The 25,328-nt window shown below is 40.9% G+C and overlaps 1 protein-coding gene and 1 pseudogene across 1 annotated transcript; both read left to right on the top strand.

Annotated features, from left to right (window-relative positions):
• On the top strand, positions 1 to 1,627 carry LOC103721545 (annotated as a pseudogene).
• Positions 1,628 to 18,895: 17,268 nt separating this feature from the next.
• Positions 18,896 to 22,023, top strand: LOC103721551 (indole-3-pyruvate monooxygenase YUCCA2-like). The gene is made up of 4 exons (XM_008811816.3): positions 18,896 to 20,004; positions 20,793 to 21,041; positions 21,163 to 21,285; positions 21,497 to 22,023. The coding sequence occupies exons 1-4, from the start codon at positions 19,210 to 19,212 to the stop codon at positions 21,689 to 21,691; spliced, it is 1,362 nt and encodes a 453-aa protein (XP_008810038.2). The 5' UTR covers positions 18,896 to 19,209; the 3' UTR covers positions 21,692 to 22,023.
• Positions 22,024 to 25,328: the final 3,305 nt, after the last annotated feature.

Below are 25,328 nucleotides of genomic sequence, written 5' to 3'. Positions count from 1 at the left end.
CCCGTCGGATTCCAGGGAAAAAAAAAAAATCGCACCCTAATTTGCACGCGACTCGCGTTCGACTTGCCATGTTTCCTCCGAACGCGGGTGCTGCTGCGATACGTACATCTTTTAGCTGCAAAAAGACCAAGAACCAAACCGACCTCCTCCTCCTGCTCCGGCCATCTCCTAGGGTTTCGTCCGCCGCATCTACCTCCATCTCGTAGAGCTCACCGGAGGGGTTTCGACCTCATGGCATCTTCGGACACGTCGCGGGAGCCGCAGCCCGACCGGATCCTCGACGACGTCGGCGGCTCTTCGCCATGGGGACCGTGGGCGGTTCCTTTTATCACTTCATCAAGGGTCTCTACCATCCTCCAACGGCTACCAACTCGCTGTCGGCCTCCAGGCCGCGCGCGCGAATGCCTACAGCGTCGTCCGCAGCTTCGCCGTCTGGGGCAGCCTTTGCTCCGTCGTCGACTGCTCCCCGGTCCACTTCCGCCAGAGGGAGGATCCCTGTACCACCATCCTTGGCGGCTTCCTCCGTCTGCGCCAGGGCCCCGGCCCTGCCTCCGGCTCCACCATCTTAGGCGGCGTCCTCCTCACCTTTGTTGAGGGCCTCACCATCTTTGCCGCCGGCTTCGTCGACACTTGACACCAACCAGCCACCCTGGATCGAAAACCATGCGGCGTCGGCCGACGGCTGGATCCGGAGACGCCAGCGGCAGTGTGGGATTTCCGGCGACAATATCTGCCGCAGGGTGAGCCTCCTGCACCTGCTACATCGGTGGCGGAGGACTCTGGTTTCTTTCTTTGTCGTCATCGCTTTCTTGGTTTGGAAGGCTTTTCGCGTTGGGAAGAAGCGGGAGGATGGGAAGAGCGGAGAAAGCATAAAAAAGAAAAGGTCTGGGAGAGTTTTTGATACTCCGCGAGCGCCAATCCCCAGCTTTGAGTGTACTTAGAGCCAGCATTGCGTTTTTGTTTCGAGGTGAGTTATGCTTTTTAGAATTTTGTTCGTGTATTATATTACCTTTCTTTGTTTGCTGATCGGTTTATCTTTCTTTTTGTTTTACGTATTGTTTATTTCTTTTTGGTGTATAAAGAAGATCGAGTATTGCAAGCTGATCTTTTATTCTATACTGTCCGGTAATAGTAGAGGTCTCTTCTTAATTAGTTTGTTGGAGAAGATGTTTGGGTAGAGTAGCTTATCTGAGGGTTATTGATGAGCATTATGACCATTATCGTGCTTTGTTCTGTAAATTTTGTATCATCTTGGGTGGATGGAAAAATTACAGTAAAAAAATACTGATTAAACTAGAATATGTGTTGGGCTTCTTTGATACATCTTCATACCAGGGATTAGTTGCCTTTGATGGTTGTGAAAATTTGTGGATTTGGTGGTGCGGACTCCATTATTCTACCTTCTTGACTCAGTAGTATGATATATATTCATTTTCAAAGATGGTATTGGTGAGAAGCATTGGAGGCAGAATATTAAAACAACCTCTTGGTTTGGTCATACTGTCGTTTGTTTCTTGAGAGTGGTATGACGGGTGTATATTCAAGTAGTAAACATCTTCCTAGTCAAGCATATTCACTACCAAATGATATATTAATGTGAAGGTTCGGAATTGTAATTTTGAAACAACTTGTTGAGTTGATCATGCTGCTGTTCCATTTCCAAGGTCGGTGATAATTCTTTCATAAATTAAAGTTCTAGATAAGGTTTCATATTGAAGTCAGCTTGGAAGTAGAAGTTGTTCTCCCCTTGCTATGTTGCTGCTTTTGTTGGAAAGAAGTTAATTAGCTGCCCATCTTTTTTGGGCTTCTAATATGATTTGCCATGTCACTATATATTATAGTTGGAACCTTGGAAGGAAACAAATGAAATAGGCATAGGTATCTCAAATAAAGCCTTTAAATGGTGCAAAATTTCGCACAAATCGTAGCATTGATACATGTGCTTCCTTGTTGACTCATGCAAGAAGTAATGGCCTCACTATTTTAAGACATGGTGAAGCTTTTAGTACCATTCAGATGTTGGATCTAAAAGATGTTTTCTCATTTGGTATATGTTTTGACTGTTTTAAGCATATTTTAGTTCACAACTTTGCAAATATCATTTTCAGTAAGGTGATGGTATCCGCTGAAAACAAACTAACCTCACAGGTTATGATTATCTACAACTCCTATACAGTGGTAATCAATAAATCCTCTTACATCGAGGCTTCACTTTTTTGGAAGTTCTGCTGCTCGATGTTGACAAATTTTAGGTGGATTTGTCCAAAAGGGAATATTCTTAATTGGACTTCTTTTTCAAGAATTCCTGGATTGCATGGAACTGATCATTTTTTCATTAGGTCCTTGACTTCCTTGCAGTATATATAAGGTGGTCATGATGGTTTGCTAGAAATTAAATTTTTCATGGAACTAATTAGTAATTACAGGATTAGGCTCTCAGCATCAGCTAATTTATTCAATATAGTTGAACATACTTGGCAGTAAATTCTCTCATAAAACTTGTATTTGCTAACCTGGTGGCACATCTTAGGATGCGAATTTTGTCAATGCTAAATTTCTTTTGCAGTTTTTTCTTTGCAGAGGTGCAAACCCCACTTCACAACCACATCACGCCTCCCCCATCGCTCTCACAACCCCCTCCTGCCACAGGGCACCCCCACCCTTTCCCAAGCTGTCCCTTTTATCTTGTTTTGGTAGCCTTTAGAAGTTTATTGATGTACTGCTGGATTTGCTGATGGGGGACAATGAAATCCTGTATATCGGTGGACTTATTTGAGCAGTAACCCTGAGACTATTCGTCAAATAGTGGCATCCTTCATCCTACTCATCCTACTGAGAATGAAGTATGAGCTTGCTGATTAGTAACAGAGGTTGGTGATTCTCAATTTATACTTGTTTTTTTGAGAAAGTTCAGAGTTTCAAGGGCCTATTCCACTAATGTAATACTAAGATATTTTAGGTATTGATTAGTTGAAAAAAGTTTAGTTTTGTTTGTCATGTCATGGAACTAGTGTTTTGACCTATGTTCAAAATCATTAAGTCATTAACATGCTACATTGTAGATTTTGGAGATATCGAGTCTAGCAATTTTTTTTGTGTTCTACATTTTAAAGAATTTGCTCATCTAATGTGAATATTCTTGTGTTTTGAAAATAAATGCTTAGTCAAAATACATGGTTCAGTTTTAGTTGAAAAGATTCTGAAGATTCATGTTTTTTGGCAGTACAATTATGTTGATTATGTGATCTATTGTAATACAAAGAAGAGGTTGGCCGTCAAGATTGAACCTTGACCTGATTGGGACCTGAGTGCATTGGGTTGGGTTAGGATCTTGCTTGACCTGACTTAGCCCAAATGACTCAGTGGATCTTCAAGGCTGCTCATGATTCTTTAGGCTTTAGATGGACGATGGAAAAGTGACACGAATAAAATGAAGATGATCATGTTAGAGCTAGAATTTGGTAGTGCATGATTAATTCTATTTGCTATTTGTGTTGGTTTTGAACTTGTTCTGAACAAAACAGCAAATCTAGTTGTCAAGGATTTAGCGCACATAATGTTCATAGAAGCTGAGAGAGCTCTGAGCTATACAAAATGGGTAGTTGGACAAACAAAGTTTCCTGCTTGTGGTACTTCCTGTTTCTAATTTTCTTGCATAGCCTTTTATATTTATTGGTTACATTTTTGCATCATCACATTGTCAGAGATCCATCAAAAACTTAGTATTTTTGTTTTCTAGTGTGAAAAGCTTTTTAGATCTATAACTAAATTAGTCAAAATACATGGTTCAGTTTTAGTTGAAAAGATTCTGAAGATTCATGTTTTTTGGCAGTACAATTATGTTGATTATGTGATCTATCGTAATACAAAGAAGAGGTTGGCCGTCAGATTGAACCTTGACCTGATTGGGACCTGAGTGCATTGGGTTGGGTTAGGATCTTGCTTGACCTGACTTAGCTCAAATGACTCAGTGGATCTTCAAGGCTGCTTATGAAACTGCTCCTACCTATTAAGCTCGCATGCTTGCGGGCCTAATTGACAGCCTTACCTAGAACAAACCGCTATTCCCCCCTCCTAGATGCCACACCCATTTCCACAGGCATTCATGATCCAAATTCTATGATGGCATCCTCTGCTGACAGGTCTAAGAGGCTGCTGAGGATGATGACTGCAGCTAGACGACCACATATTGCATCAGGAGGCACTTAAACAATAAGAAAATTTGAGAATGATTAACTTCTCAAATAAAAAAAAGGAGAATGATTAAAAATGTTTATACATACATAAATACATGCATGCATGCATAGATATATACAACAAGAAATAAAATAAATCAGAAGAAATCAAGAAATAAGTCGGCTGATGCGAACAATTTATTTGAGCTGTAATTGGGACAGTAAACAGTAATTTCTCAGAAATTATACAATATGTAAAACAGCAAGCAATCAATATATGTTACTACTTCAAATGACACTATTGAGTGGCAATGGCATTAGAGATGGTAATTTATGACATGACCTAAAAACCCGACCCTGAAACAACCCATTTTAAGCATGTTCGGGTTTGACGTAAATGAGTTTGGGCCATAAATGAGTCAACCTACTTAGACATGTTTATCAAATGGGTTGGGTTCAGGTTTGTACCTTTGACCTGTTAAACCCATTTTGACATGTTTCATAATTAGGTTAGATTGTGATCCAACCTATTTAACCCATTTAAAACCTACTTAACTAGTTTCTGTCTTGTTTAACCTCACCCACTTAACCTATTTAATCTGTTTAAATTCATTTAATCCATTAAAAAATTACTTAACTTGTTTAACCCATTTAACCTGACTTCACTTGTTTAATAAATGGGTTATATGGGCCGGGTCGGGTTACCTATTTAATAAACAGAATCATTTCAGATCTGAAGTTTTAGCCTGTTTAACGAATAGGTCGGATTCGGATAGATGAATTTTTGACTCGACTGCATCCAACCTGACCCATATTTGACCTGATTCAACCTGATTGCCACCCTTAAATGGCATCAGGCTACCTAGGTGCTCACTAGGTAGTTGGGCTGCATGAAGGGACATCTAGTGGATGGCCCCAAAAATCAACCTAATTGTCTGCTGGTAGAGCATTGTTAGCTGACCTTTGTACAATCTCTAATGGCTGCAAGAGTTTTCATATTTGTCATGAAACACCATGCCATGCATATTTTATGATTTGATTTGAGCAGTTAATGAAGATTATAAAGATGATTTTTTTTCCCACAAAAATGTTGAAAAATTGAGGGGATCATCGGAAGTGATTGTCAGCAATAAGTTGCCACATACTGCTTTAAATATCACAAAAAAGAATGAGATTACTAAAGAAAACTTGGATGGGATAATGAGAATGGCTCATTTTGTAGGTTCTGTTAACCTAGATTAGTGCTAAAAGGTTTGTTTGTGGTAAGCTTTTGTAATGAGGTCAATTTCACTGAAGTCCGCGTATTCTGTATCGAGATCAATGATTCCCTATTCTAGGGGTTGGTGGCCTGTGGACTCCCTATCTTGGTCCCCCGGGTTTGTTCACTGCCCACACCATACTTAAGTAATTGTCAACAACAAGGTGCCACATACTGCTTTACGTATCATGAGAAGGAATGAGGTTACTAAAGAAAACTTGGATGGGATGGTGAGATGGCTCGTGCATTGACTTTTATTTTTGTAGGTCCTGTAAAGATAACCTAGATTAGTGCTGAAAGGTTGGTTTGTGGTAAGCTTTTGTAATGAGGTCAATTTCACCAAAGTCTACTTATTCTGTGTTGAGATCAATGAATCCCTATTCTAGGGGTTGGCAACCTATTCACTCCCTGTCTTGGTCTCCCATAGGTTCGTCCGCTGCCCACATCATACTGAAATTCAGATTCCCTGCTCGCCATTATTTGTTGTGCTTAATTCAAAAATTAGGAGCTTATGGTTGAGAGTTGTTGGAGGAAGTTGTTAACTTACTAAAAGAAGAGAGCAAGTAGGATGAGTATGAGAGTTGCATTTTTCATTAATATGCTGAATCACATGACATCATTTTCATACATTCATTGTCAGTTAACATGCAAAATCACAAAATATTATTACTTTAACTGCAAACCGAAACACCAAACTAATCGATTTTTGTGATCCTAGATTGTCATTTTTCTATGAACTTTAAATAATACGATTATTCTTTGCAACAAAACGATGATTTTGTCAATGCTTCCGGTCTGATTCTCAATCCACTAACTATGGCACTCATATCCAATGCTCCTTGGAATGTTAGCTGTATATTTACCCCTCTTTTTGGTGGATGGCAATGGAAGTAATCAAGTAGGTGCCATAAGGGTGGAATCAGACTCCCCTATCACTCCAGCTTATAGAAGAGGGATTGCTAGGGGTGCAAACTGTTGGCACACACACTAAGCCTGCACTTTATCTTCACGATGAGGTAATGGCAATTGAATTTGAACACCACCTTCTGCCACTGATAGTTCATTGTATGAAGCTTACATTTCTTGCTTCTAGGTTATGGTGGAGTTGGTCCCTCCCACCATTCAATTTTTTATCTACTTAATCTCTAAAGCTATACCAATTAGTGTCAGTTTCCAAACTAGATTGTCTCTCTCCACGGCTTAAATTAAGGTTGCTGCAAGATGTATAGTTTTATGTGCCTTTCTGGAATGAGTTTAAGGAACAACTTTCCGCTTTTACTAATGCCAAGCTTTTCTGAATCTGCATCATGAAAAGAATAGGGGCCTTGAAAGCAGCACCAAATCACAGTTTAGTTGCTTCCATGACCCACCAATCACTCTTCGAGATCTGTAAATAATACAGCATATATGAATTCTGGGGTCTACTACTAATTCCCTTGCAAAAGTTTCAGGATCAGTGGAGGAAATGATGAAAAAGTATATTCCTAAGGCCTACTAACTTTAGCCTTGATAGGGATGTGAGGAGGGATGAATTCATGGGTTTTTCCTTTTCACAGTTTAACCATGACCAAGAATCCCCTCATTTAGGTGTTGGTCTTTTTTATTAGTTCATGGTGTTCTTGAATTGACGCATGGCTTGTGACGCAATGATCCTCTGTAGACTTTCAAGTGTTTATAGTGACTGTTTATTTTGCACTTTTTTATATTGAGTAATGAAATTCATTGCATTTGATGTAAAGACAGACTTTTCTATGTAAAGATTACAAAAAGGGATTAAGAGGTGTGAAACTATTTATCTTTAAGTAATAGTTTCATATTTTATCTTTTATATTTTTAAAGAATAGGATGAACGCATAATTTGCATAGAGAAATTAAGTAGCAGCTGATGAATGTATACCTACGAGGGCTCTTTGTGTGATGCAAGAGATCTGCAAGCTATGAAAGTGTTTTAAAATTGCAAGCTTTAGCAATTTTAGATGAGGCAAATTGTTGTAGATTGGCTAGAAAAGTAAGGAGATAAAGGAGAGAATAAGCTGATGGACTGGGACAGATGAGTTCACGAAGAAGGTAGCTGTGGATATCACATTAGTTTAGGAAGAAAGGAGTTGTACAACTGAGTATGCCAAGGAGATAAGGAAAAGAATAGAGTGGTTAACCAAGTAACAGATGAAATAAGTTATTAAGGTATTATATCTTAAAAAGTATGCATCTACCAAGATGCTCAAACTGATCAAGCCACATTTCATTTCTTCTCCTATTTCATATAAAAACAAGAGTGTATGAGTCATTCATCACATGTTTGTTTTCCTTTAAGAAAAAGGAAGGGAGACTGATTGGCGTTATAAGTACTTAGGTTCGGATTTTTGGAGATGTACTATACAACCTCTAGTTGCCAGGCAGAGAGATGTAACCACCAAGACGAGCCCCATTCTACATTTATCTCATACAATAGTTAAATCCAAAGATTTTATACATGAAGCAATTATAGGATGATGATTAACTAACTACCAAAATGCTTTGTGTTTGTACTTGTTTGCATGCGATTGACACAAAAAGATGCTTTAGTTCAATCCGTGTGTTGGCAAACCCTAGGTAATCATCTATATGTGAAAAGAAAGAACCCCATTGCAGTGCACTTGCGATCTTGCATATGCTATGTTTCTAATATTTAACAATGGGACATAATAATTCGTGGGTAGAGTTATAATAGAAAATGGACATGGGAGTTATATGGCTACCAAACATCCTTATAATCTATGATGTTTTGATCATTCAAAAATGTGTATCTGATTGTTACTATCAGCATTATCATCTGATTTTCTAGTATTTAGATACGTGTTGTTGTTTTGTGTCTTAGTTTTAGTTTGCTTTGATACTTCAAATGGGAGCCACATGATACAGGATCCTATTATGTGTAAACCATGATCCACGCTTTACATCAGGTAGTCTAGAGAGAAAGGAGTGGCAGTCTAGAGAAAAATGAAGAGTGCTGGGAGAACTAGCGTATAAAAGAACTGGTTTAGTTCAAGTTCCAACAAATATATGCTCCAGTTCTTGGAGAAAGATTGGCGCAAAGGAAAAAAGTTCCCCGCCTGGCTCTGTGCTTTGGGCTTTTAATTTTTGTACTTTATTCTTAAACATAGAATATTTTTTCTTGGTCAAACATGACAATGTAGCCTGATCGAGATGGCCTGTAATTCCCTAGCATTCTATATGAAGAATTTGCTTTATGTTTGAAAATAGGCATGATAAACGCTTGAAATCTCCTGTGACTTCTTAATAAAGATAAAGGCCCTGTTTGGGGGAGCTGTTGGCAGTAGAGCTGTTGGAAGTAGAGCTGTTGGAAGTATAGCTGTCTGAAGTAGAGCTGTTATAAAAAGCTGTTTGCTGTTTGGTAACTACATTCGTAAAGTGCTGTGGTACTTTGTTTTGTGTTTGGTAAACAAACTGGAAAAGTACTTTTGTATGACAAAATTACCATAAAGGACATTGCATAGTATTATACAACAGAATATAATAAAACATAACATATATTAATACATAAATATACGATATAGTATAATATTTTTGTAATATAAAATAATATTATTATAATATAGCATAATAGTAATATAATTATTAGAGTAAATTAATATTTGGTAATATAACATAATATTAAATTATTTAATATAACATATTAATGTATTATGATATAATGTAATATATATTATATTTATAGTATAATACAATAATAAAGACATAAAATATTATAATTATTAGTATAAATTAATTTCTCATAATATAATATAATATTAAATTATTTAAAATAACATATTAATGTATTATAATGTAATGTAATATAATATAATATTTATAGTATAATACAATAATAAAGGTATAAAATATTATAATTATTAGTGTAAATAATTAATAATGTTGAAATATATTTATTTATTATCTTATTTATTCATCCATTCATTTATATAAATATTTATTTATTTATTTATTTTATTTTTTAAATTTTCTTTTCTTTTCTTTTCTTTTTTCCTTTTCTTTTTCTTTTCTTTTTTTTTCTTCTCTTCTTCTCCTTCCCTCCTCTCCCCCGTTCTCCTTTCTTCTCCTCCCGCGCGGCCGGCGGCGCCGGAAGGGGGCCAGGCCGCCGCAGCCGCGGGAGGGGGCCGGGCCGGGGCCGGCGGCCGGCGGTGGCCGCGGGAGGGGGCCGAGTCGTGGCCGGCGGCGGCCACGGCGGGCCCCCTGGGAAGTGCTCTCCCGCGAGGCCGACAGCGTCGGGCCGGGCCGTGGCGGACGCGAGAGGGGGGCGGGTCGTGACCGCCGGCAGCCGCAGGAAGGGGGAGAGAGAGGGGGTGCGACGGCGGGGCCTCGCAGATGCGGGAGGGGGGTCGTGGGACCTCCTTCTTCTTCGGCACCGTCCCTTTCCGTGACGGGGACATCATCGCCGGCGGCGGCCGCGGGAAGGGGAAGACCACCTATCTTCCTCTTCTTCGGCACCTCCCCACCATGGGGGCGGGGGAGAGGGAGGGGGTGCGACGGCGGGGCCTCGCAGACGCGGGAGGGGGGCCGTGGGACCTCCTTCTTCTTTGGCACCGTCCCTTTCCGTGACGGGGATATCATCGCCGGCGGCGGCCGCGGGAAGGGGAAGACTATCTGTCTTCCTTTTCTTCGGCACCTCCCCACCATGGGGGCGGGGGAGAGGGAGGGGGTGCGACGGCGGGGCAGAGGGAGAGGGTGCGGCGGCGGGGGAGAGGGAATGGGGTTGGGTGGGAGAGGAAGAGACCGTGAGAATGTGAGAGAGAGGTTTTTGGGAGGAAATTTTTTTTTTTAAATGGGGGTATTTTGGTCAAAAATACAGCTTTCCGAAAAAGCTGAAAACAGCATTTTCGGAAAGCTCCAAATTGGAGCTTCCCCCCAAAAGCTGTTTTCAGCTTCCCGCAAAAGCTGAAACAGCTTTTCAAAAAATTTACCAAACACCATTTTTTAGCTAAAAGTACTTTTGGAGAGCCAGAAAGTGCTTTTTGGCCCTCCAAAGCTCCCCCAAACAGGGCCAAAAACTATTTCCACTACATCGTTTTTTTTTTTTTTTTGCAGGATAGGTTCTTTGGCTTTTTTAAAGGGGGCATTGCTATTATAGATATATGCTGGAAGCTACATAGCATACCATTACTTATAGATTTTTGAAAGTTTGGTGCTGCTTATCTTTAATAGTTTCCACTTATATGCTTTAGGCCCTGTTTGGGGGAGCTGTTGGCAGTAGAGCTGTTGGCAGTAGAGCTGTTAGAAGTAGAGCTGTTGGAAGTAGAGCTTTTATAAAAAGCTGTTTGCTGTTTGGTAACTACATTTCTAAAGTGCTGTGGCACTTTAACATTTGTTTGGTAAACAAACTGAGAAAGTACTTTTGTATGACAAAATGACCATAAAGGACATTATTAGTATTATACAATAGTGCATAATAAAATATAATATATATTAATACATAAATATATGATATAGTATAATGTAATGTAACATAATATTATTATAATATAGTACTATAACATTGTATACTATAGGATAATAATTTAAAATAATATTAAATTATTTAACATAACATAATATTATATTATATTATATTTATAGTATAATACAATAATAAATGTATAAAATATTATAATTATTAGTATAAATTAATTTTTTACTCTTTTGATGATCATTTATTTCTCTAACAAATTTTCTAACTAGGTGAAAAAATTGGTTAAATAATTACTAATATTTTTATTTATTTATTTATTTATTATTTTATTTCATTGAAATATATTTATTTATTATTTTATTTATTTATTTATTCGTTCATGTATATACATATTTATTTATTTATTTATTTTTCTTTATTTTTTTTTCCTTTTCTTTTTTTTCTTCTCTTTTTTTCTTTCCTTTTCTTTTTTTTTTCTTTTCTTCTTTCTTCTCTTCTTCCCCTTCCTTCCTCTCTTTCCTTCTTCTCCTTTCTTCTTCTCCCGCGAAGCCGGCGGCGCCGGAAGGGGGACCGGGCTGCGGGAGGGGGGCCGGGATGGCGGGCCGCGGCGGCCGCGGGAGGAGGGGGGCTCGGGACGGGGCCGGGACAGCGGGCCCCGACGGCCGCGGGGGGAGGAGGGCTCGGGAGGGGGCCGGGACGGCGGGCCCCGACGGCCGCGGGGGGAGGAGGGCTCGGGAGGGGGCCGGGACGGCGGGCCCCGACGACCGCGGGGGGAGGGGGGCTCGGGAGGGGGCCGGGACGGCGTGCCGCGGCGACCGCGGGGGAGGGGGGCTCGGGAGGGGGCCGGGACGGCGGGCCCCGACGACCGCGGGGGGAGGGGGGCTCGGGAGAGGGCCGGGACGGCATGCCGCGGCGACCGCGGGGGAGGAGGGGCTCGGAGGGGGCCGGGACGGCGTGCCGCGGCGACCGCGGGGGAGGGAGGGCCTCGGGAGGGGGCCGAGACGGCGGGCCGGCCGGGGAGGCAGCGGCCATGGCGGCCTCTTCCTCCCCTTCCTTTTTTTTTTTTTTGGCTGTGTGGTGGGTCGCAGCGGCGGGGGGCTCGGGTGGGGGCTGGGGGGCGCGGCCACGGGTGGCCGGCGTGGTGGCTGCCTCCCAAAAAAAAAAAAAAAAGAGGAGGGCCGACGACATTGAGGAGAAGGAGATAGAGAGGGAGAGAGAGAGAGAGAGAGGGGGATGGTGAGAGAGAAAGAGGCGGTGGGATTGAGTTTTTTGGGAGGAAAAATAAACTTTTAAATGGGGGTATTTTGGTAAAAAATACAGCTTCCCGACAAAGCTGAAAACAGCGTTTTCGGAAAGCTCCAAAATTGAGCTTCTGCCAAAAAGCTGTTTTCAGCTTCCCGCAAAAGCTGAAACAGCTTCTTGGAAATTTTACCAAACACACTTTTTTCCCTAAAAGTACTTTTGAAGGGCCAGAAAGTGCTTTTTGGCCCTCCAAAAGCTCCCCCAAACAGGGCCTTACTCTTTTACGTTAACTAATGGCTAAGTTCATTGTTCGAATCATCTACTTGTTTTGAATATGATGCCAGTAGTACGATTGCTTGCTCGAGAATAACTAACATAATAGCATATAATGTTCCCACATTTTATACTGATGTATATCTAGACAGCACGAACTTTTGACTTCATGGGATTACATTCTATTTGAGAAAACATGGCATTGCTTTCTCGAATAACATGGCCGAACGCTTCACTAGGTGGTGTACTTGCTAATGAAATTGTGGACCGCCTTTCGGTCTGTATGATGAATTAGCAATGTCCCGTTTGAGATTTGTCATGTGACCAGGTCGACAATATCATAATGAAGCCTATGTATAGGTTTCAACTGAAGTGCTGTAGCCATTTCTATTAGAATAACTGATCCTAAACTTTTGCCACATACAACTGGGTAGTCCACATCAAGGTCCCTCTAAACATAGTTGCATATTAACAATAAGCTAGCTCCAATCACAGTTAGTGGCTAACAGAATTAATTATCTTAGCAACATATCAAGCTATTTCTTTTTCTTAGTTGTTTCAAAGTTGAAGTTAGCCATTAAATGCAAGACACAGCAGATGTGATATATAGGAGTTATCGGAGGGGAGGTTCATAAAGCTGACAACAAATAGTTGCAATAAAATATCAATATTCACTGTGATACTTGATCTTCTTGTGTGCTGGTTTCTATGTAGACCGAGGTTTTTTGAGCTCCATAAAATTTTGGAAGTGGAGGAGCTGCATGAAAGATGAACAAGCAACACAGACGGTCTATGTGCTGTAAACTTCCTAGTAACTAAGCTTTCATGCATGAGTCCAAGCTTTTGATGTTCTTTTTTCTGGATGGATATTAATGGGATAGTGCTCGTTTGCATTTGCTCGGGACCAGTAGTTCCATGAAATGTCCAAGGTTTAATTTGAAATCTTAGTTTAATATTTTAAGAACATGGAGAGCCATGCGCATTCGCATGCTAGCCATGCTATGGAGAGAGATGAGGTGGGGAGGCAGAGCCAAATAGTAAATCATTTGGTCGTCTAGTGACTGATGTCAGGTTCAGGGAATGTGATCTCTGGTTAAAGCTGATGATGTGGGAAAATCGATCTGTTGCTGATGGCATGTCATAGCTATATGAATGATGGGCTATTGATCCCCATTGTTTGGATTTTTCCGCATGCCAGCGTCCCTTTGTTGTTCGTGTTTGTTGGGTACTTTAAGGCCCGAGTCCCAGTCTCTTAAGCCATGGTCCCTCTCCTTTTTTATTTAGCTTTTCAGCTGTCATATGGATTCCTTATTCCCAAGCGTGGGAGAGAGGAATAAGGTTCAGCTTACTTTAAATTTTTAATTACGTTAATCACTGCTTTTTCTTCGTTTCACTCTCTTCTTCTATGAAAGTAACCCTTTAATCCCCACCACCTGTAGGTCGTTTCCTCTGCAATTATTCTTTTCCTCCTCTTGGAAGGATATCTCACTTTTCTCAACGAGGGAAATTAAGAAAGCTCCATTTGAAGTATTAAGACAATTTTATCTTATCTTAGAATTTCAACTTAGTCTGAGCTCGTCATTTATGCTTTTAATAGCTTTATTATGTGATCGTTGCAAAGTTGACTTATGCACCACTGACTCTCAAATTATCATTCAAGACATAGTCTCATCAAGGAAACTTTAAGGTCCTATAATCTTTTCTTAATAAAACAACTGTTTTAATCTTTATATTACTCATTGAATAATAGGGAGACAAAATGGAAGTAGAATCAGCATAAGTAGCAGTGAATTTGGTACTCGTCAAACCGAGTTAGATTAATTATCCAGTGATGCATCAAATGCCTTTGTGGTCGCATGATGATTTCTTCTGGTGCCGTCTGCAAGAAGTTGTCAGCCATTATACTATATATATTTTTTTTTTCAAAAAAAAAATACTAGGTGACTTAGCATATGTCTCATAAGTAAAATATAGGTGAACGGTGTCTTTCGATTGAATGATAAAATTCTTGAATCCTCAGTGGATGTCCTTGGTTTCCTTTAGCTAAGAGGATGTATGCTTGTTCCTCCATAAGGTAAAACAAGCCTACCAAGCTTGCATTATTGGCCAAAAAAAATTGTGCATTGCGTATCATTAATTTTGCTTTGTAACTTTCTAATGACAATTGAAAAAAGAAAAGGTAACTGCGCAGTAGTGTCACTAATCGGATCTAGAAGTGTCACTAATTCGTACTGGAAAGAGCCAACTTTGAATTGAACAAAACATCCACTAGTGGAAATCTTCTCCTATATTGTTAATGCCTAGGTGGTTGACGCCAGAGAGATGTGGCATAACTATGTGGATCAATGAAGAGAGCCAAAACATCCGAAGGTCTCAGCGACATATTTCCATATTTCTTACATATCGGCACGTTCAATATGAAGTGCATTTGTTGATGGGGTTCGGCGAGGTCAGGTTGGACCTTTGCTTGGGAGCAGGCCTTCGCAATCGGGAAGCACCATCTCTTCCTTTTAACTTAAGGGTCCTAAGCGCCCGTCCAAGTAGTAATAGAGAAGTCAATAGCCTGCAAAACAGCAAATCCTGGGTGTTCTTCTTTTTCCTTCTTCTTACTACATTTTGTAAGGCAGTAAGATTACACAGCTTTAGCGTAGATTATATACAAGTATTAGCAGCCGATTACAACAAATTACGCAACTAAGGAGGCATAGATGAGGCGGAGTTTTATAGCACCGGGCACGCATAATTCTCAATATGCGAGGCTACCCAAGGTATTGCACTATGTGCTCCTTTATAAACATGAATTGCTTGCTTAATGAGACCAACTTATAAACACGAATTGGATATCCAATTGATCACAGCCTTAGAATCCCCCTCCCGCACAATATCGGATGCTTTGAGGACCATGGTGGCACCGCAGATTAGGCTTTTCCAAGCTCCTCTTAACTCCATGAATGAAACCATAATGTTGTAAAGATAGCATCCTCTGGCTACCACCAAGTTGGAGCTAGGATTGCGAACGACGAACCCAATATACTGCCGTCAAAGTTAATCTTTTTAAGAAAGATTAAGGGTGGAGGCTTCTAAATGATATAGATCAACCTAGAAAGTGCAGAAGCTGTTCCAAGGGAGGCTCAGAAGCATTTGCATGGACCTTCCCTTTTAAGGAAGATGATAGCATTGCTTTCCAATCAATAATGCACGACATGTTGCGAGCAGGGGACAATAGCTTATTTAGTTAGACCTCTTTCCTGTTTGGAGGAGCGTCCTCGTTAAAATCCCAAGGACTCGTTCTCCAAAATATTTGACATGCCAGAAGAAAGAAATCCTACGAACATCGCCATTCAAACATGGGACCCAAGATGGCTCTTTTGATGTCGGGTCCAATTATCGAAGGACCGTCTCCAAGCATTCTGCTCGACCGTTTTAATGAAAAAGATTAATGGCGGGAGCGGCACCTATTATTTTATATAGATAACGAAAGAATTACCCGAGTCAAAACGTTTTTCTCTTGACCATGCTCAAATGAACTGGGAGGGCTACGGTCGCACGCCGAGCACGGTGGCGAGGCTAAGTAGTGTAGGTTAATTGATAGGCATGCTCGAGTGCTGAAAGAATCCAAGAGCAAAACAAACGGATCGGCGTGAGAGATAAAAGGCAGTGCATCCGCATAGGAGTGGGGCTAAAGAGTTGCCGAGGAATTAAAGGGGAATCGCTGGGAAACCATTCTTGGGAAAGGCGCGCATGCTCTGTGGGGGACTGGGGAGATCCGTCCCATGCCTGATGCCACTCACTGCTCGCATCGCTGACACGGCCTGATTGGTCCCCGAAGGAAGAGGGTTATCATTGGTTCCCCGGGTTTGTACCTCCCTGCCTGCAATTTAGGATCTTTCATTGCTTTCATAGGGTATAGCCGTCCTCTCGTTTCTCTTGCATCAGATTCCAAGTTTTATATATAGCTAACCCTATCGCCCTGTATGAGAGTAGTCTCTTTGGGAAAGCAAAGCCTAAATTTGACTCTTTTTTTCGGCAGTGCAGTGCTTCACTATTCATCACTTGGGTGATCTTCTTAGCGGTTAAAAAGAGTTTCAAACGGCTTTAAGCAGTGTTAATAGGCAGTGACGGCTGCAATGATGTGTTTCCCCTACTGATTCTATTTAAATTATTTGCTTCGGGTGCAACATGGTGCATGCCTTACGTGAGGCTCTTTTGGTCTTTCTGTTTCATATATGGTATTGTTTTGAAAACTACTTTTGTTTGCAGCATTCCTCCTAGGCAAGATTTATTCTCATGAGTAATTTTTTTCGAACTTCTATTTCAACCTAATGTTTACTTTTTGAACTCTTCGTAGCTGGTTTAGTATACACAAAGATCATCCCTAATAATAAGATTCTAACTTTACAAACTGATGCTGAAGTTGCTTCCTTTTGTGACTTGAATTGTTGCTTAGTTAGAAAATTACTAGCAATATATTCAATACAAATCTTGTACTATGACATATGGAAAACGAGCGATTCATTCTGGTTCTTGGCACAAGAAATTGCTACAATGTACTATGCAATTAGTTTAACGCATGCTAAATATAATTTATCTGTACTTTTTGGTGTACGAGGCACATCGTCATGCTTCAGTGGATGTTTTTCTTTAGAGAAATCAATAATTAGTTTTATTTTCCATTTATCATGATCTTCTATTGGTTACTTGAGCTAGCAACTAAAGCTTAAACATGTTCATACATGGTCGTGCTATAAATAGATAACTTAATGTACAAAATTTGCATCATGTCTTTTTTACATAATTTCCAAATACATAAGCTATGACCTCCTCCTTCCAACCAGAAGTTTTTATCACAATGACACATGATATGTTGTTCCCTCTCCTTTGATCTCTTCAATAATGCTATATATGTGCATGAGATACATTCTTGCTACTTATCTGTATTGTCTTAGTCACTGATACATTTTTACTTGCTTACATTTGCCCAAAACCAATGAGATATTTTGTCATTCCACCTATATACATATAGTAATGATGTTGGGTATTTAAACTAAATTTAGTAGCAGTCTCACTTGAGTCAGCGATCCTACAAAATATTCAAGGTGGCATGGTCAAAGAGTCAACAAGTCCATAGTTTAAGTCAAATATCATGGCGAGTAAAGTGTCACTTGAATAAGTCATCTAATAAGGCAAATGTTCATGAAAACGTCTCGTAGAGTTTCTACCTGGTGCCTCCTAGATACTATTTAACGCTAGTATTCGTAAGATATCTTTTGGATTGTATTGATGCATTTATTTAAGGGGTATATGAAGGGTCATTAAGTGGCCAGGTAATAACAGAATGAAAAATACTAGTAATTGTTCAACAAGTTCATAGTCTAAGTCAAATATCATGGCAAGTAGAGGGACATGAATTAAGTTATTTAATAAAGCGAATATTTATGTATATGTCTCTTAATTAGTGTTTCTACCTAGTGTTTTCTAGAGTCTATATACTATTTGATCCAAGAGGGTTCCCAAACTCGATGTGGACTATCTTGGCCACTACGAGTAGAGCTGAACATGATCCAGGAGTAAGATCAGCTACATCAGAAAATTAAATTGAAAGTCAAATTTTTAGAGGCCATAACTTAGTCATACAACGTCCGATTAAGATGGTCTTTTTTTTTATACAGATAATTTTTTAAAATCTACAACACGAAGTCATGCTCTTCAGGGGGCGATACCACTAGCGATCGAGCCCAAATTCCATTATTTGGGGTATGAAACAGGCCGATCAAATCGAAAGTTTTCTTTTGGATAAGTCGAGATCTATCTTCTCAAGATAAATCAGGGAGAGTGACAGAAAAAGATAAAATTGATGTAGAAGTAAAGATCTACCTTCCCAAGAAATTTAGTTTTTTTCTAAAATATTTCTACTAATAATATTTATTTTAGAAAAGAGAATCCTATTAGAATTAGGAAGAGGAATCCGACCTAAATTATACAAGTATGAACCTTACCATTATAAATAGAGACATATACCTTAGTTTTTTTATTATTAATGAAAGAAAATGGGACTTAAGTTCTTCTTTCACAATTTTTTTGACTTTTTTTTAGTTTGTTTTTGAGAGATTCGAGAATTAAGCACATTGAAGAAAATCTTTCTTCTTCCGGATCGGATCATTATTTAATTCTAGGATTTATAAGATGTGTCTTTTGGATTGTAGCGATGTATTTATTTAAGAAACATATACGAAGGGTCATTAACGGGGTAGGCAGTAATGGGATGAGAAATATTAATAAGTGTTTATCATTATCCTCTCCTACTGACTGCCTTTAAAACTCTAGAATTTATTTGCTTCGGCTTCCCTCAGCAGTGTTATCAGAGCAACCAAGTTTGTAAGTCCCACATAGATTCAAAGCAAACAAACCACTCATGCGTGCCCAAGGCAAGCCAAAAGCATGGTGTATATATATAATCCCTTTCGACTACTCAAAACTCTGTTGGTTTCTCCCATCCCCTTCTGCCCTTTGCTCCCCTACTATATATCCTCCGCCGAAACAAACAAGGATATACTAAGCGGACAAGCCTACTAAATCCTCCACAAGACGAGGAGTCCATATCTTCTCCCACTCTCATCCGCTTTGGCGTGAGGGAGGCAAAAAAAATCCACCATCCACGAAAAGGAAGGAAGAAACGCAAAGCGAGCCAGTACGTTCTCTCTCATCTCCAGCTTCTTGGCCAACAAACTTTGTCTGGGCGCGCGTCCAAATAGCAAGAAAGACAACCTTTGGAGCTAGCTCATGGGTGTTCTTTATAGGCTCTCGGTTCCCCTTGCATGGACATCAAGCAGTGGTACAAGCAATTTGCATTCAGCTACTATAACCTTATAATGGATTGTTTGAGGGAGACAGAAGGTAAAAGAGTCCACGATCCCTCCTTCAATCTCTTTCACCATCATCATCCTAACGATCATTACTGTAAGGCTATGAGAGCTGCCGCGGTTTGCAAGGCTGAGAGGTGTATTTGGGTCCCGGGACCCGTCATCGTAGGTGCAGGACCATCGGGACTCGCCGTGGCCGCATGCCTCAAAGAGAAGGGAGTCCCGAGCGTGGTCCTCGAGAGGTCTCACTGCATCGCCTCGCTATGGCAGCTCAAGACTTACGATCGCCTCCGCCTCCACCTCCCGAAGCAGTACTGCGAGCTGCCTCTCATGGCATTCCCTTCATGCTTCCCCACATACCCCACCAAGGAAGAGTTCGTGGCCTACCTCGAGGCTTACGCGAGGCAGTTCGACATCCGGCCCCTGTTTAATCACACGGCGGTCGGCGCTGGTTATGATGAACGAATTGGAATGTGGAGGGTGAGGACCGTGGCGCGCCAGGATGAAGGAGCGGAGTATGTCAGCCCGTGGCTGGTCGTTTCGACGGGGGAGAATGCAGAGGCTGTGGTGCCCACCATCGACGGCATGGAGGACTTCGAGGGCCCTATCGTGCACACAAGCTTATATAAGAATGGCGACATGTTCAAGGGGAAGAAGGTCCTCGTGATCGGATGCGGCAACTCCGGCATGGAAGTCAGCTTGGACCTCTGCAACCACAAGGCTTGCTCTTATATCGTTGTAAGAGATTCAGTAAGTCATCACTTTCCTTTCTCCATCCTTCTCTCGTCATCTATCTGTTACTCGTTTGCAAAAACTTTGCTAGGCGTCACATTCAACTTTCATCTTTCTTTCCCATGGAAGTATTTTTCATGCGCAAGTGATGAAATCTTTGTCCACGCACCATGGGCTGCAACTAATAAAATGTTGTCGCGTTGTTATTCCTAATGATTAGTGTTAAGGTAGCAATCATCACTAGCTACACCGAAAGTGAGCACTAAATGGCTCGTGTCTTGCACACTTGCACTTCCACCTTATATTTAATCCACTTTCGCAAAAGATACTTTTAATTGAACTAGAGACTTTGGAATGGCAGGCAAGAAAGATATTTCATCGAGGTGCTCTTTTCCCCTAGTCTATTCTCCATGCACTGGTCGTCATTCGGCCACGGTTTCCCTTTCTCGGGATTCATCCTTCTCTTCCCCCTCCCTTCTGACCATTACTTCTGGCTTCTTTTCTGTTCTTAAGATTTGTTCTCTCAAAAGCTGGTCCACAGCACTGCACTCAATATCGCCAAAAATTATTCACACCTTATATGGCTTGGGTTCTCATCACCACGAGAAAGCATACTCTTTCACTTCATACAATAATATCAATATATATATATATATATATCTTGCAACCCAGCTGCCACGTCATCTTTAACCTTTCCTCTTATACATCTGATTAAATATTTGGTTTAGCACTCATATATACAATGTTTGCATCCGGTCCATTACCTTTTTGATTCCCCCTTCACCCTTTATAATTACAATTCTCAGGTCCACATTTTGCCCAGGGATATACTGGGCCTGTCCACTTTTGGGCTCTCCATGTGGCTTCTAAAGTGGCTCCCCATGCGGACGGTCGACCACCTTTTGTTGCTCGCCTCTCGGATCATGCTCGGTGACACAGCCCGGCTTGGCCTTACTCGACCCCTCCTTGGCCCCCTCGAGCTCAAGTCACTCTCCGGCAAGACCCCGGTCCTCGATATCGGGGCACTAGCCAAGATCAAGTCTGGTGATATCAAGGTCGTCCATCATGCATGATAATGTCACTATCCAGGGATCGACCGACCAATCGATTGATCGATCGGTCGATTGCAACATTTCATCGATTCTGAATTCCAAAGACTTGTTTCATGAATTGCAGGTTCGCCCAGAAATAAGGCGATTGACAGTACATGGAGCAGAATTTGTGGATGGGAGATCGGAGGACTTCGATGCTATCATCCTCGCCACTGGCTACAAAAGCAACGTACCCTCTTGGCTAAAGGTATAACAACATATAACTGCGTTGCTGTTGTTACCTCACTTGTTAGTGTACGTGCTCTAAATTGTCCAGTTGATCACATCTCTTTGGGACACTTTGATTCATTTCTAGAATAGCAGTGGGGGTTAAAGTTTGATTCAAATGACTGAATTTTTATGGTTGGCTTAAAAAAGGATGTCTTAAGCTAAAGAGTTCGGGTTGGTTGGTTTGGCAGGAGGGTGAGTTCTTCTCAGAGAAAGATGGGCTGCCAAGGAAACCATTCCCCAATGGTTGGAAGGCGGAGCAAGGCCTCTACGCGGCAGGGCTCACGAGACGGGGGTTGATGGGGGTGTCGATGGATGCGAGGAGGATAGCTCATGACATCGAGCTAAGCTGGAAGGCCGGGGCAGCACAACCAATGACCTTCTGAGTCCCACAGGCATAGCTTAAACTTTGACATCAAGAGGGTTGCAAAACGACCCAAATAGCAGTCCAGTTGTTCTCTCTCCACCCAAATCTTCGTATATTATTGCCATTTTCCTGATGGGGTTGATGACTGACAGAGAGGGTAGCTGAGCTATGTTTTGACTCTTGCTTGATTGCTGAGTGGTGATGTACCATATAGGTTAGGTGTCTGATGGCTAGGATGAGAAGCAAGTATGACCCCTTTTCTGTTCATGTTGTTATAGATTAGATGATTTGGTTGATTTCCCGATCACGTACTAGATAATTTGAGGCTACGTACCTTTACTATCTATCAATTGCCCTCGCCAATTTGTTGGTAGAATAAAGAGTGTTGTCCAGGGCCAGTGAGCTCGAGCAACCAGGTACCTTGACGAAGGTTGGTTAAACTGAGTAATGTTTTAGTTATAAGCAAGGCATGCTATTTAGAATTCTCGTTCCCAAGTCCGACGAGAAAGATGCGGTGGAGCTTTCCAAATACTATTGAAATACAATTATACTGTATGATGCGTTCTAAAATCACATATATATATATATATATATATATATATATATATATATATATATATACACACACATGCATGCCGATTTGTGAATGCCAACTAGAATAGTGGAGATCCATGTGGAGTAGTGGGAGATGAGTTAATTGGGCATGTTGGACGTAATTATCCTTTTTTTTTCTTTTTTCTTTTTTATGAAAAGAGAGGCAGAAATCCCACTCGTTTATGAAACTTCAGAAAGAGGGATACAGCAATGATAGAGAGGAAGAGAGGAAGTTGAAAAGGAGAAAAACAGTGCAAAAACAGAGCATTAGCAGAACAGGGAGCTGAACAAGAGAATCCAGATCTCATCAGCTCCTAGCAAAAATTGGACGATGTAGCCCACTGGAAGATAGTTATCTCTCACCTTATTGCTTTCCCAGCACTCATGTTTATGATCCAATAGATTACAAATACGCTGCAGTTAATTGAATTAGACTTAAGCAACCAATCTTTCTCACAGTATCCGATTAGGTGTTGAGCAGCGTGTGTGAAGGTAAGGCCTCATCAAATCACAATTCCATATCAGATCAATGCAATCTTGGTCCAAATCTTCGCAACGTTGGACGTAATTATCTTCTTTTTTATGATGATAACGTTGTACGTACGTGCCATCAGCACCTTCGTGCAGATTAAGCATCGCATACAATAACCAATTAGCCTGTCAGAGTCCAGAGAGGCTCCTGACTACAAGCTCCATGTCCAAGATACAGCGAAGGATTCATGGACGTGCTTAGAATTTGCTCCTTCACCACTTGATTTGGACAATAGTTCTGGAAACAATTGAGGAACTCTTTCCTTTCCCCCATTTGGGGTTAACTGTTGTGGTGTTGACCCTCTCTGCGACTGTCCCCCAGCTCCCAGGGGATAGCGGTATCTCAGGAGAATCGGGAATCCCCAAAAAGTGGATTCCACCGACCAATGGATCTTCTCTACAGCTTTTTTTAAGATTCTCTCTAGCTACCACTCATATCCTACCCTTTCACATGGATTGATCACTTTTCTGCCACCTAGTGGGTTGGTCTTAGGAAAGTCGACATTAGATGTTTGGCACGAATATATTTCACTCCGGGTTTAAAATAGCATGGACTTACTATCTTTAATAGTATTAACTCTGATTGTTAACACATATTATTAAAATTTCAAAATAATTTATTGTTAATAGCTATAATTTAGAAAATATATGCCACCAATCATAACCATCATCACTTTTTCAAATAACTATGAGGGATAATGCAGTGATGGTTCTATTTGGATAGTATGTAAATACTAGTTGACATGGTGACTCATACAATTTAGTAGGCTATTTTTGTAAATAAAAACATAGGTTGACTTCTTTCTTAGTGGAACAAGGGCTTTTTCTAGCTCGTCCGGTTCGTAATTAAACTAAATTTAAGCTGCATTTTTATTTTATAAATGTACTAGACTCAAACAATCCCTTGCTTAAAATTACATGATGGAACTTGGGAAAATTTGCTTGAAATTACAGGATGGAACTAACTTGCTCAACTAATTAAACTAGCCAAGCTTCAACGCCAACAAGGGATTCCTCAAGCTTAATCTTCACTTGTTTACGGTCCTTCTTGATTCAAACACTTGCAATAATCGATGAGGAAAGGACCCTCATGCATAAAGGAAATTAAGAGAAAGTAGGACAACTGCCTTCACTTTTTGTCATTTTGGCCTTCGAGAAGATCAACAATCATCAAATAGCGACCTAGAATATGAGCAGTCACATTCACTTAGATTAGGATCTGAATCCTCTTCACTCCGCATGCGTTTCCATCTATCTTATCCTTCAGCTAATCTATCCATCAACTATGCAAGTGCGTCAACGCAATCGGTGGTATGCGATTGAACAATTATGCAGACAAACTTCAGTAGGCCTTACCATCTCTATTCTCCATGATGGACGGATCATGAATAGTGGTGGGTCATCAGACCAGTAGGGCGGAAACAAGAAGTGTGGAGGATTTAATTTGAACTCCAGTTGATGTACGAGGGCAGACGATCATGACATGTTGATGTCCATGATTGCACGCAACAATTTCCTTCATGCCTTTTTCAAGATAGAACATCACATTGCGTTTTGAAAGAATGGCCCTAGGAAGATAACCGAGCTTGTATCTATTTGTCAGCCGACAGAATCTATCAATGCTAGCTTTTCAGCACTTTGCGATACCCAATTGGCCAAAGCCAGCCCATGCTCGTGGACCTAGGATAGTCAAAGGATAAATCTTCAGCTGAGATTCTATGATGCCCATAGAGAAGGTCACCCTCCCATTCATGTTTCTTGGAGGCCAACGAGACTTTCCAAGTGCACTCACCACAAGGACGGTGCTAGAAATCTTTCGGATTCAGTGCCATTGGTTACTCTGAAATTCTAAAGCACCATCATGAAGTGAATCACTTCCACTTTGACGGGTTCATATCCTGTGAGCTCCAAAAGTATCTTGTTGGGAGAGGGCTGCATGACGTGCTGCTGTTACCATGCTTAGGGCACCAAGCCAAAACGTTACAGGAAATACAGGATGTACTCACGTTAGAGTTATATGATTTGCTTTTTTTATCTAAAAAAAAAAAAAAACAACGTTGCAGGAAATACAGGGGTCCACCCTAGGTGGCTGGTCCGGGCCAAAGATAACTGGGCCTTGGTACACTTTTGCAACCTAAGTGCGAGATCTACTCCATCCAATGTGTCGGGCTGTTCTTCTTAAAGTTGTTAAAATTCACTAATTGTGTGTGTAATTGAAATCCCAAACGCTACTAAACTGGAAATTGAACTTGACATGGCTAAAACTTGTTAGAAATGGATTTGGTATGAGCGCAAGCTGGACCTAAACTAGCCCACATCAACCCAGATCTTGATGGATTGGACCCAACCCAATCACAGTGGCACCGAAATTTGCTGATTTGTACACTTGCCTACTACGTTGTCATGAAACTAATGTAAATAAGGATGAACAGATCCATAACAAGTGGGTAGGTGCAGTTAGCACAGCAGATCGATCCACATTGTATGCCTTGCTTAATTCGCTTTAGCTGCAAGTGAGAAAGTTGGGTCTA

This window comes from Phoenix dactylifera, unplaced genomic scaffold (assembly GCF_009389715.1).
Source record: "Phoenix dactylifera cultivar Barhee BC4 unplaced genomic scaffold, palm_55x_up_171113_PBpolish2nd_filt_p 000257F, whole genome shotgun sequence".
In the NCBI taxonomy this organism is placed as follows: domain Eukaryota; kingdom Viridiplantae; phylum Streptophyta; class Magnoliopsida; order Arecales; family Arecaceae; genus Phoenix; species Phoenix dactylifera.
This window is presented reverse-complemented; position numbering and strand designations above follow the sequence as displayed.

Excerpts from the sequence above, each read along its gene's own strand:
- LOC103721551 (XM_008811816.3), top strand. The coding sequence starts at position 19,210 with ATGGACATCAAGCAGTGGTACAAGCAATTTGCATTCAGCTACTATAAC. Across the intron at positions 21,042-21,162 it reads TCAAGTCTGGTGATATCAAG|GTTCGCCCAGAAATAAGGCG; the intron begins GTCGTCCATCAT and ends CATGAATTGCAG. Across the intron at positions 21,286-21,496 it reads ACGTACCCTCTTGGCTAAAG|GAGGGTGAGTTCTTCTCAGA; the intron begins GTATAACAACAT and ends TTGGTTTGGCAG.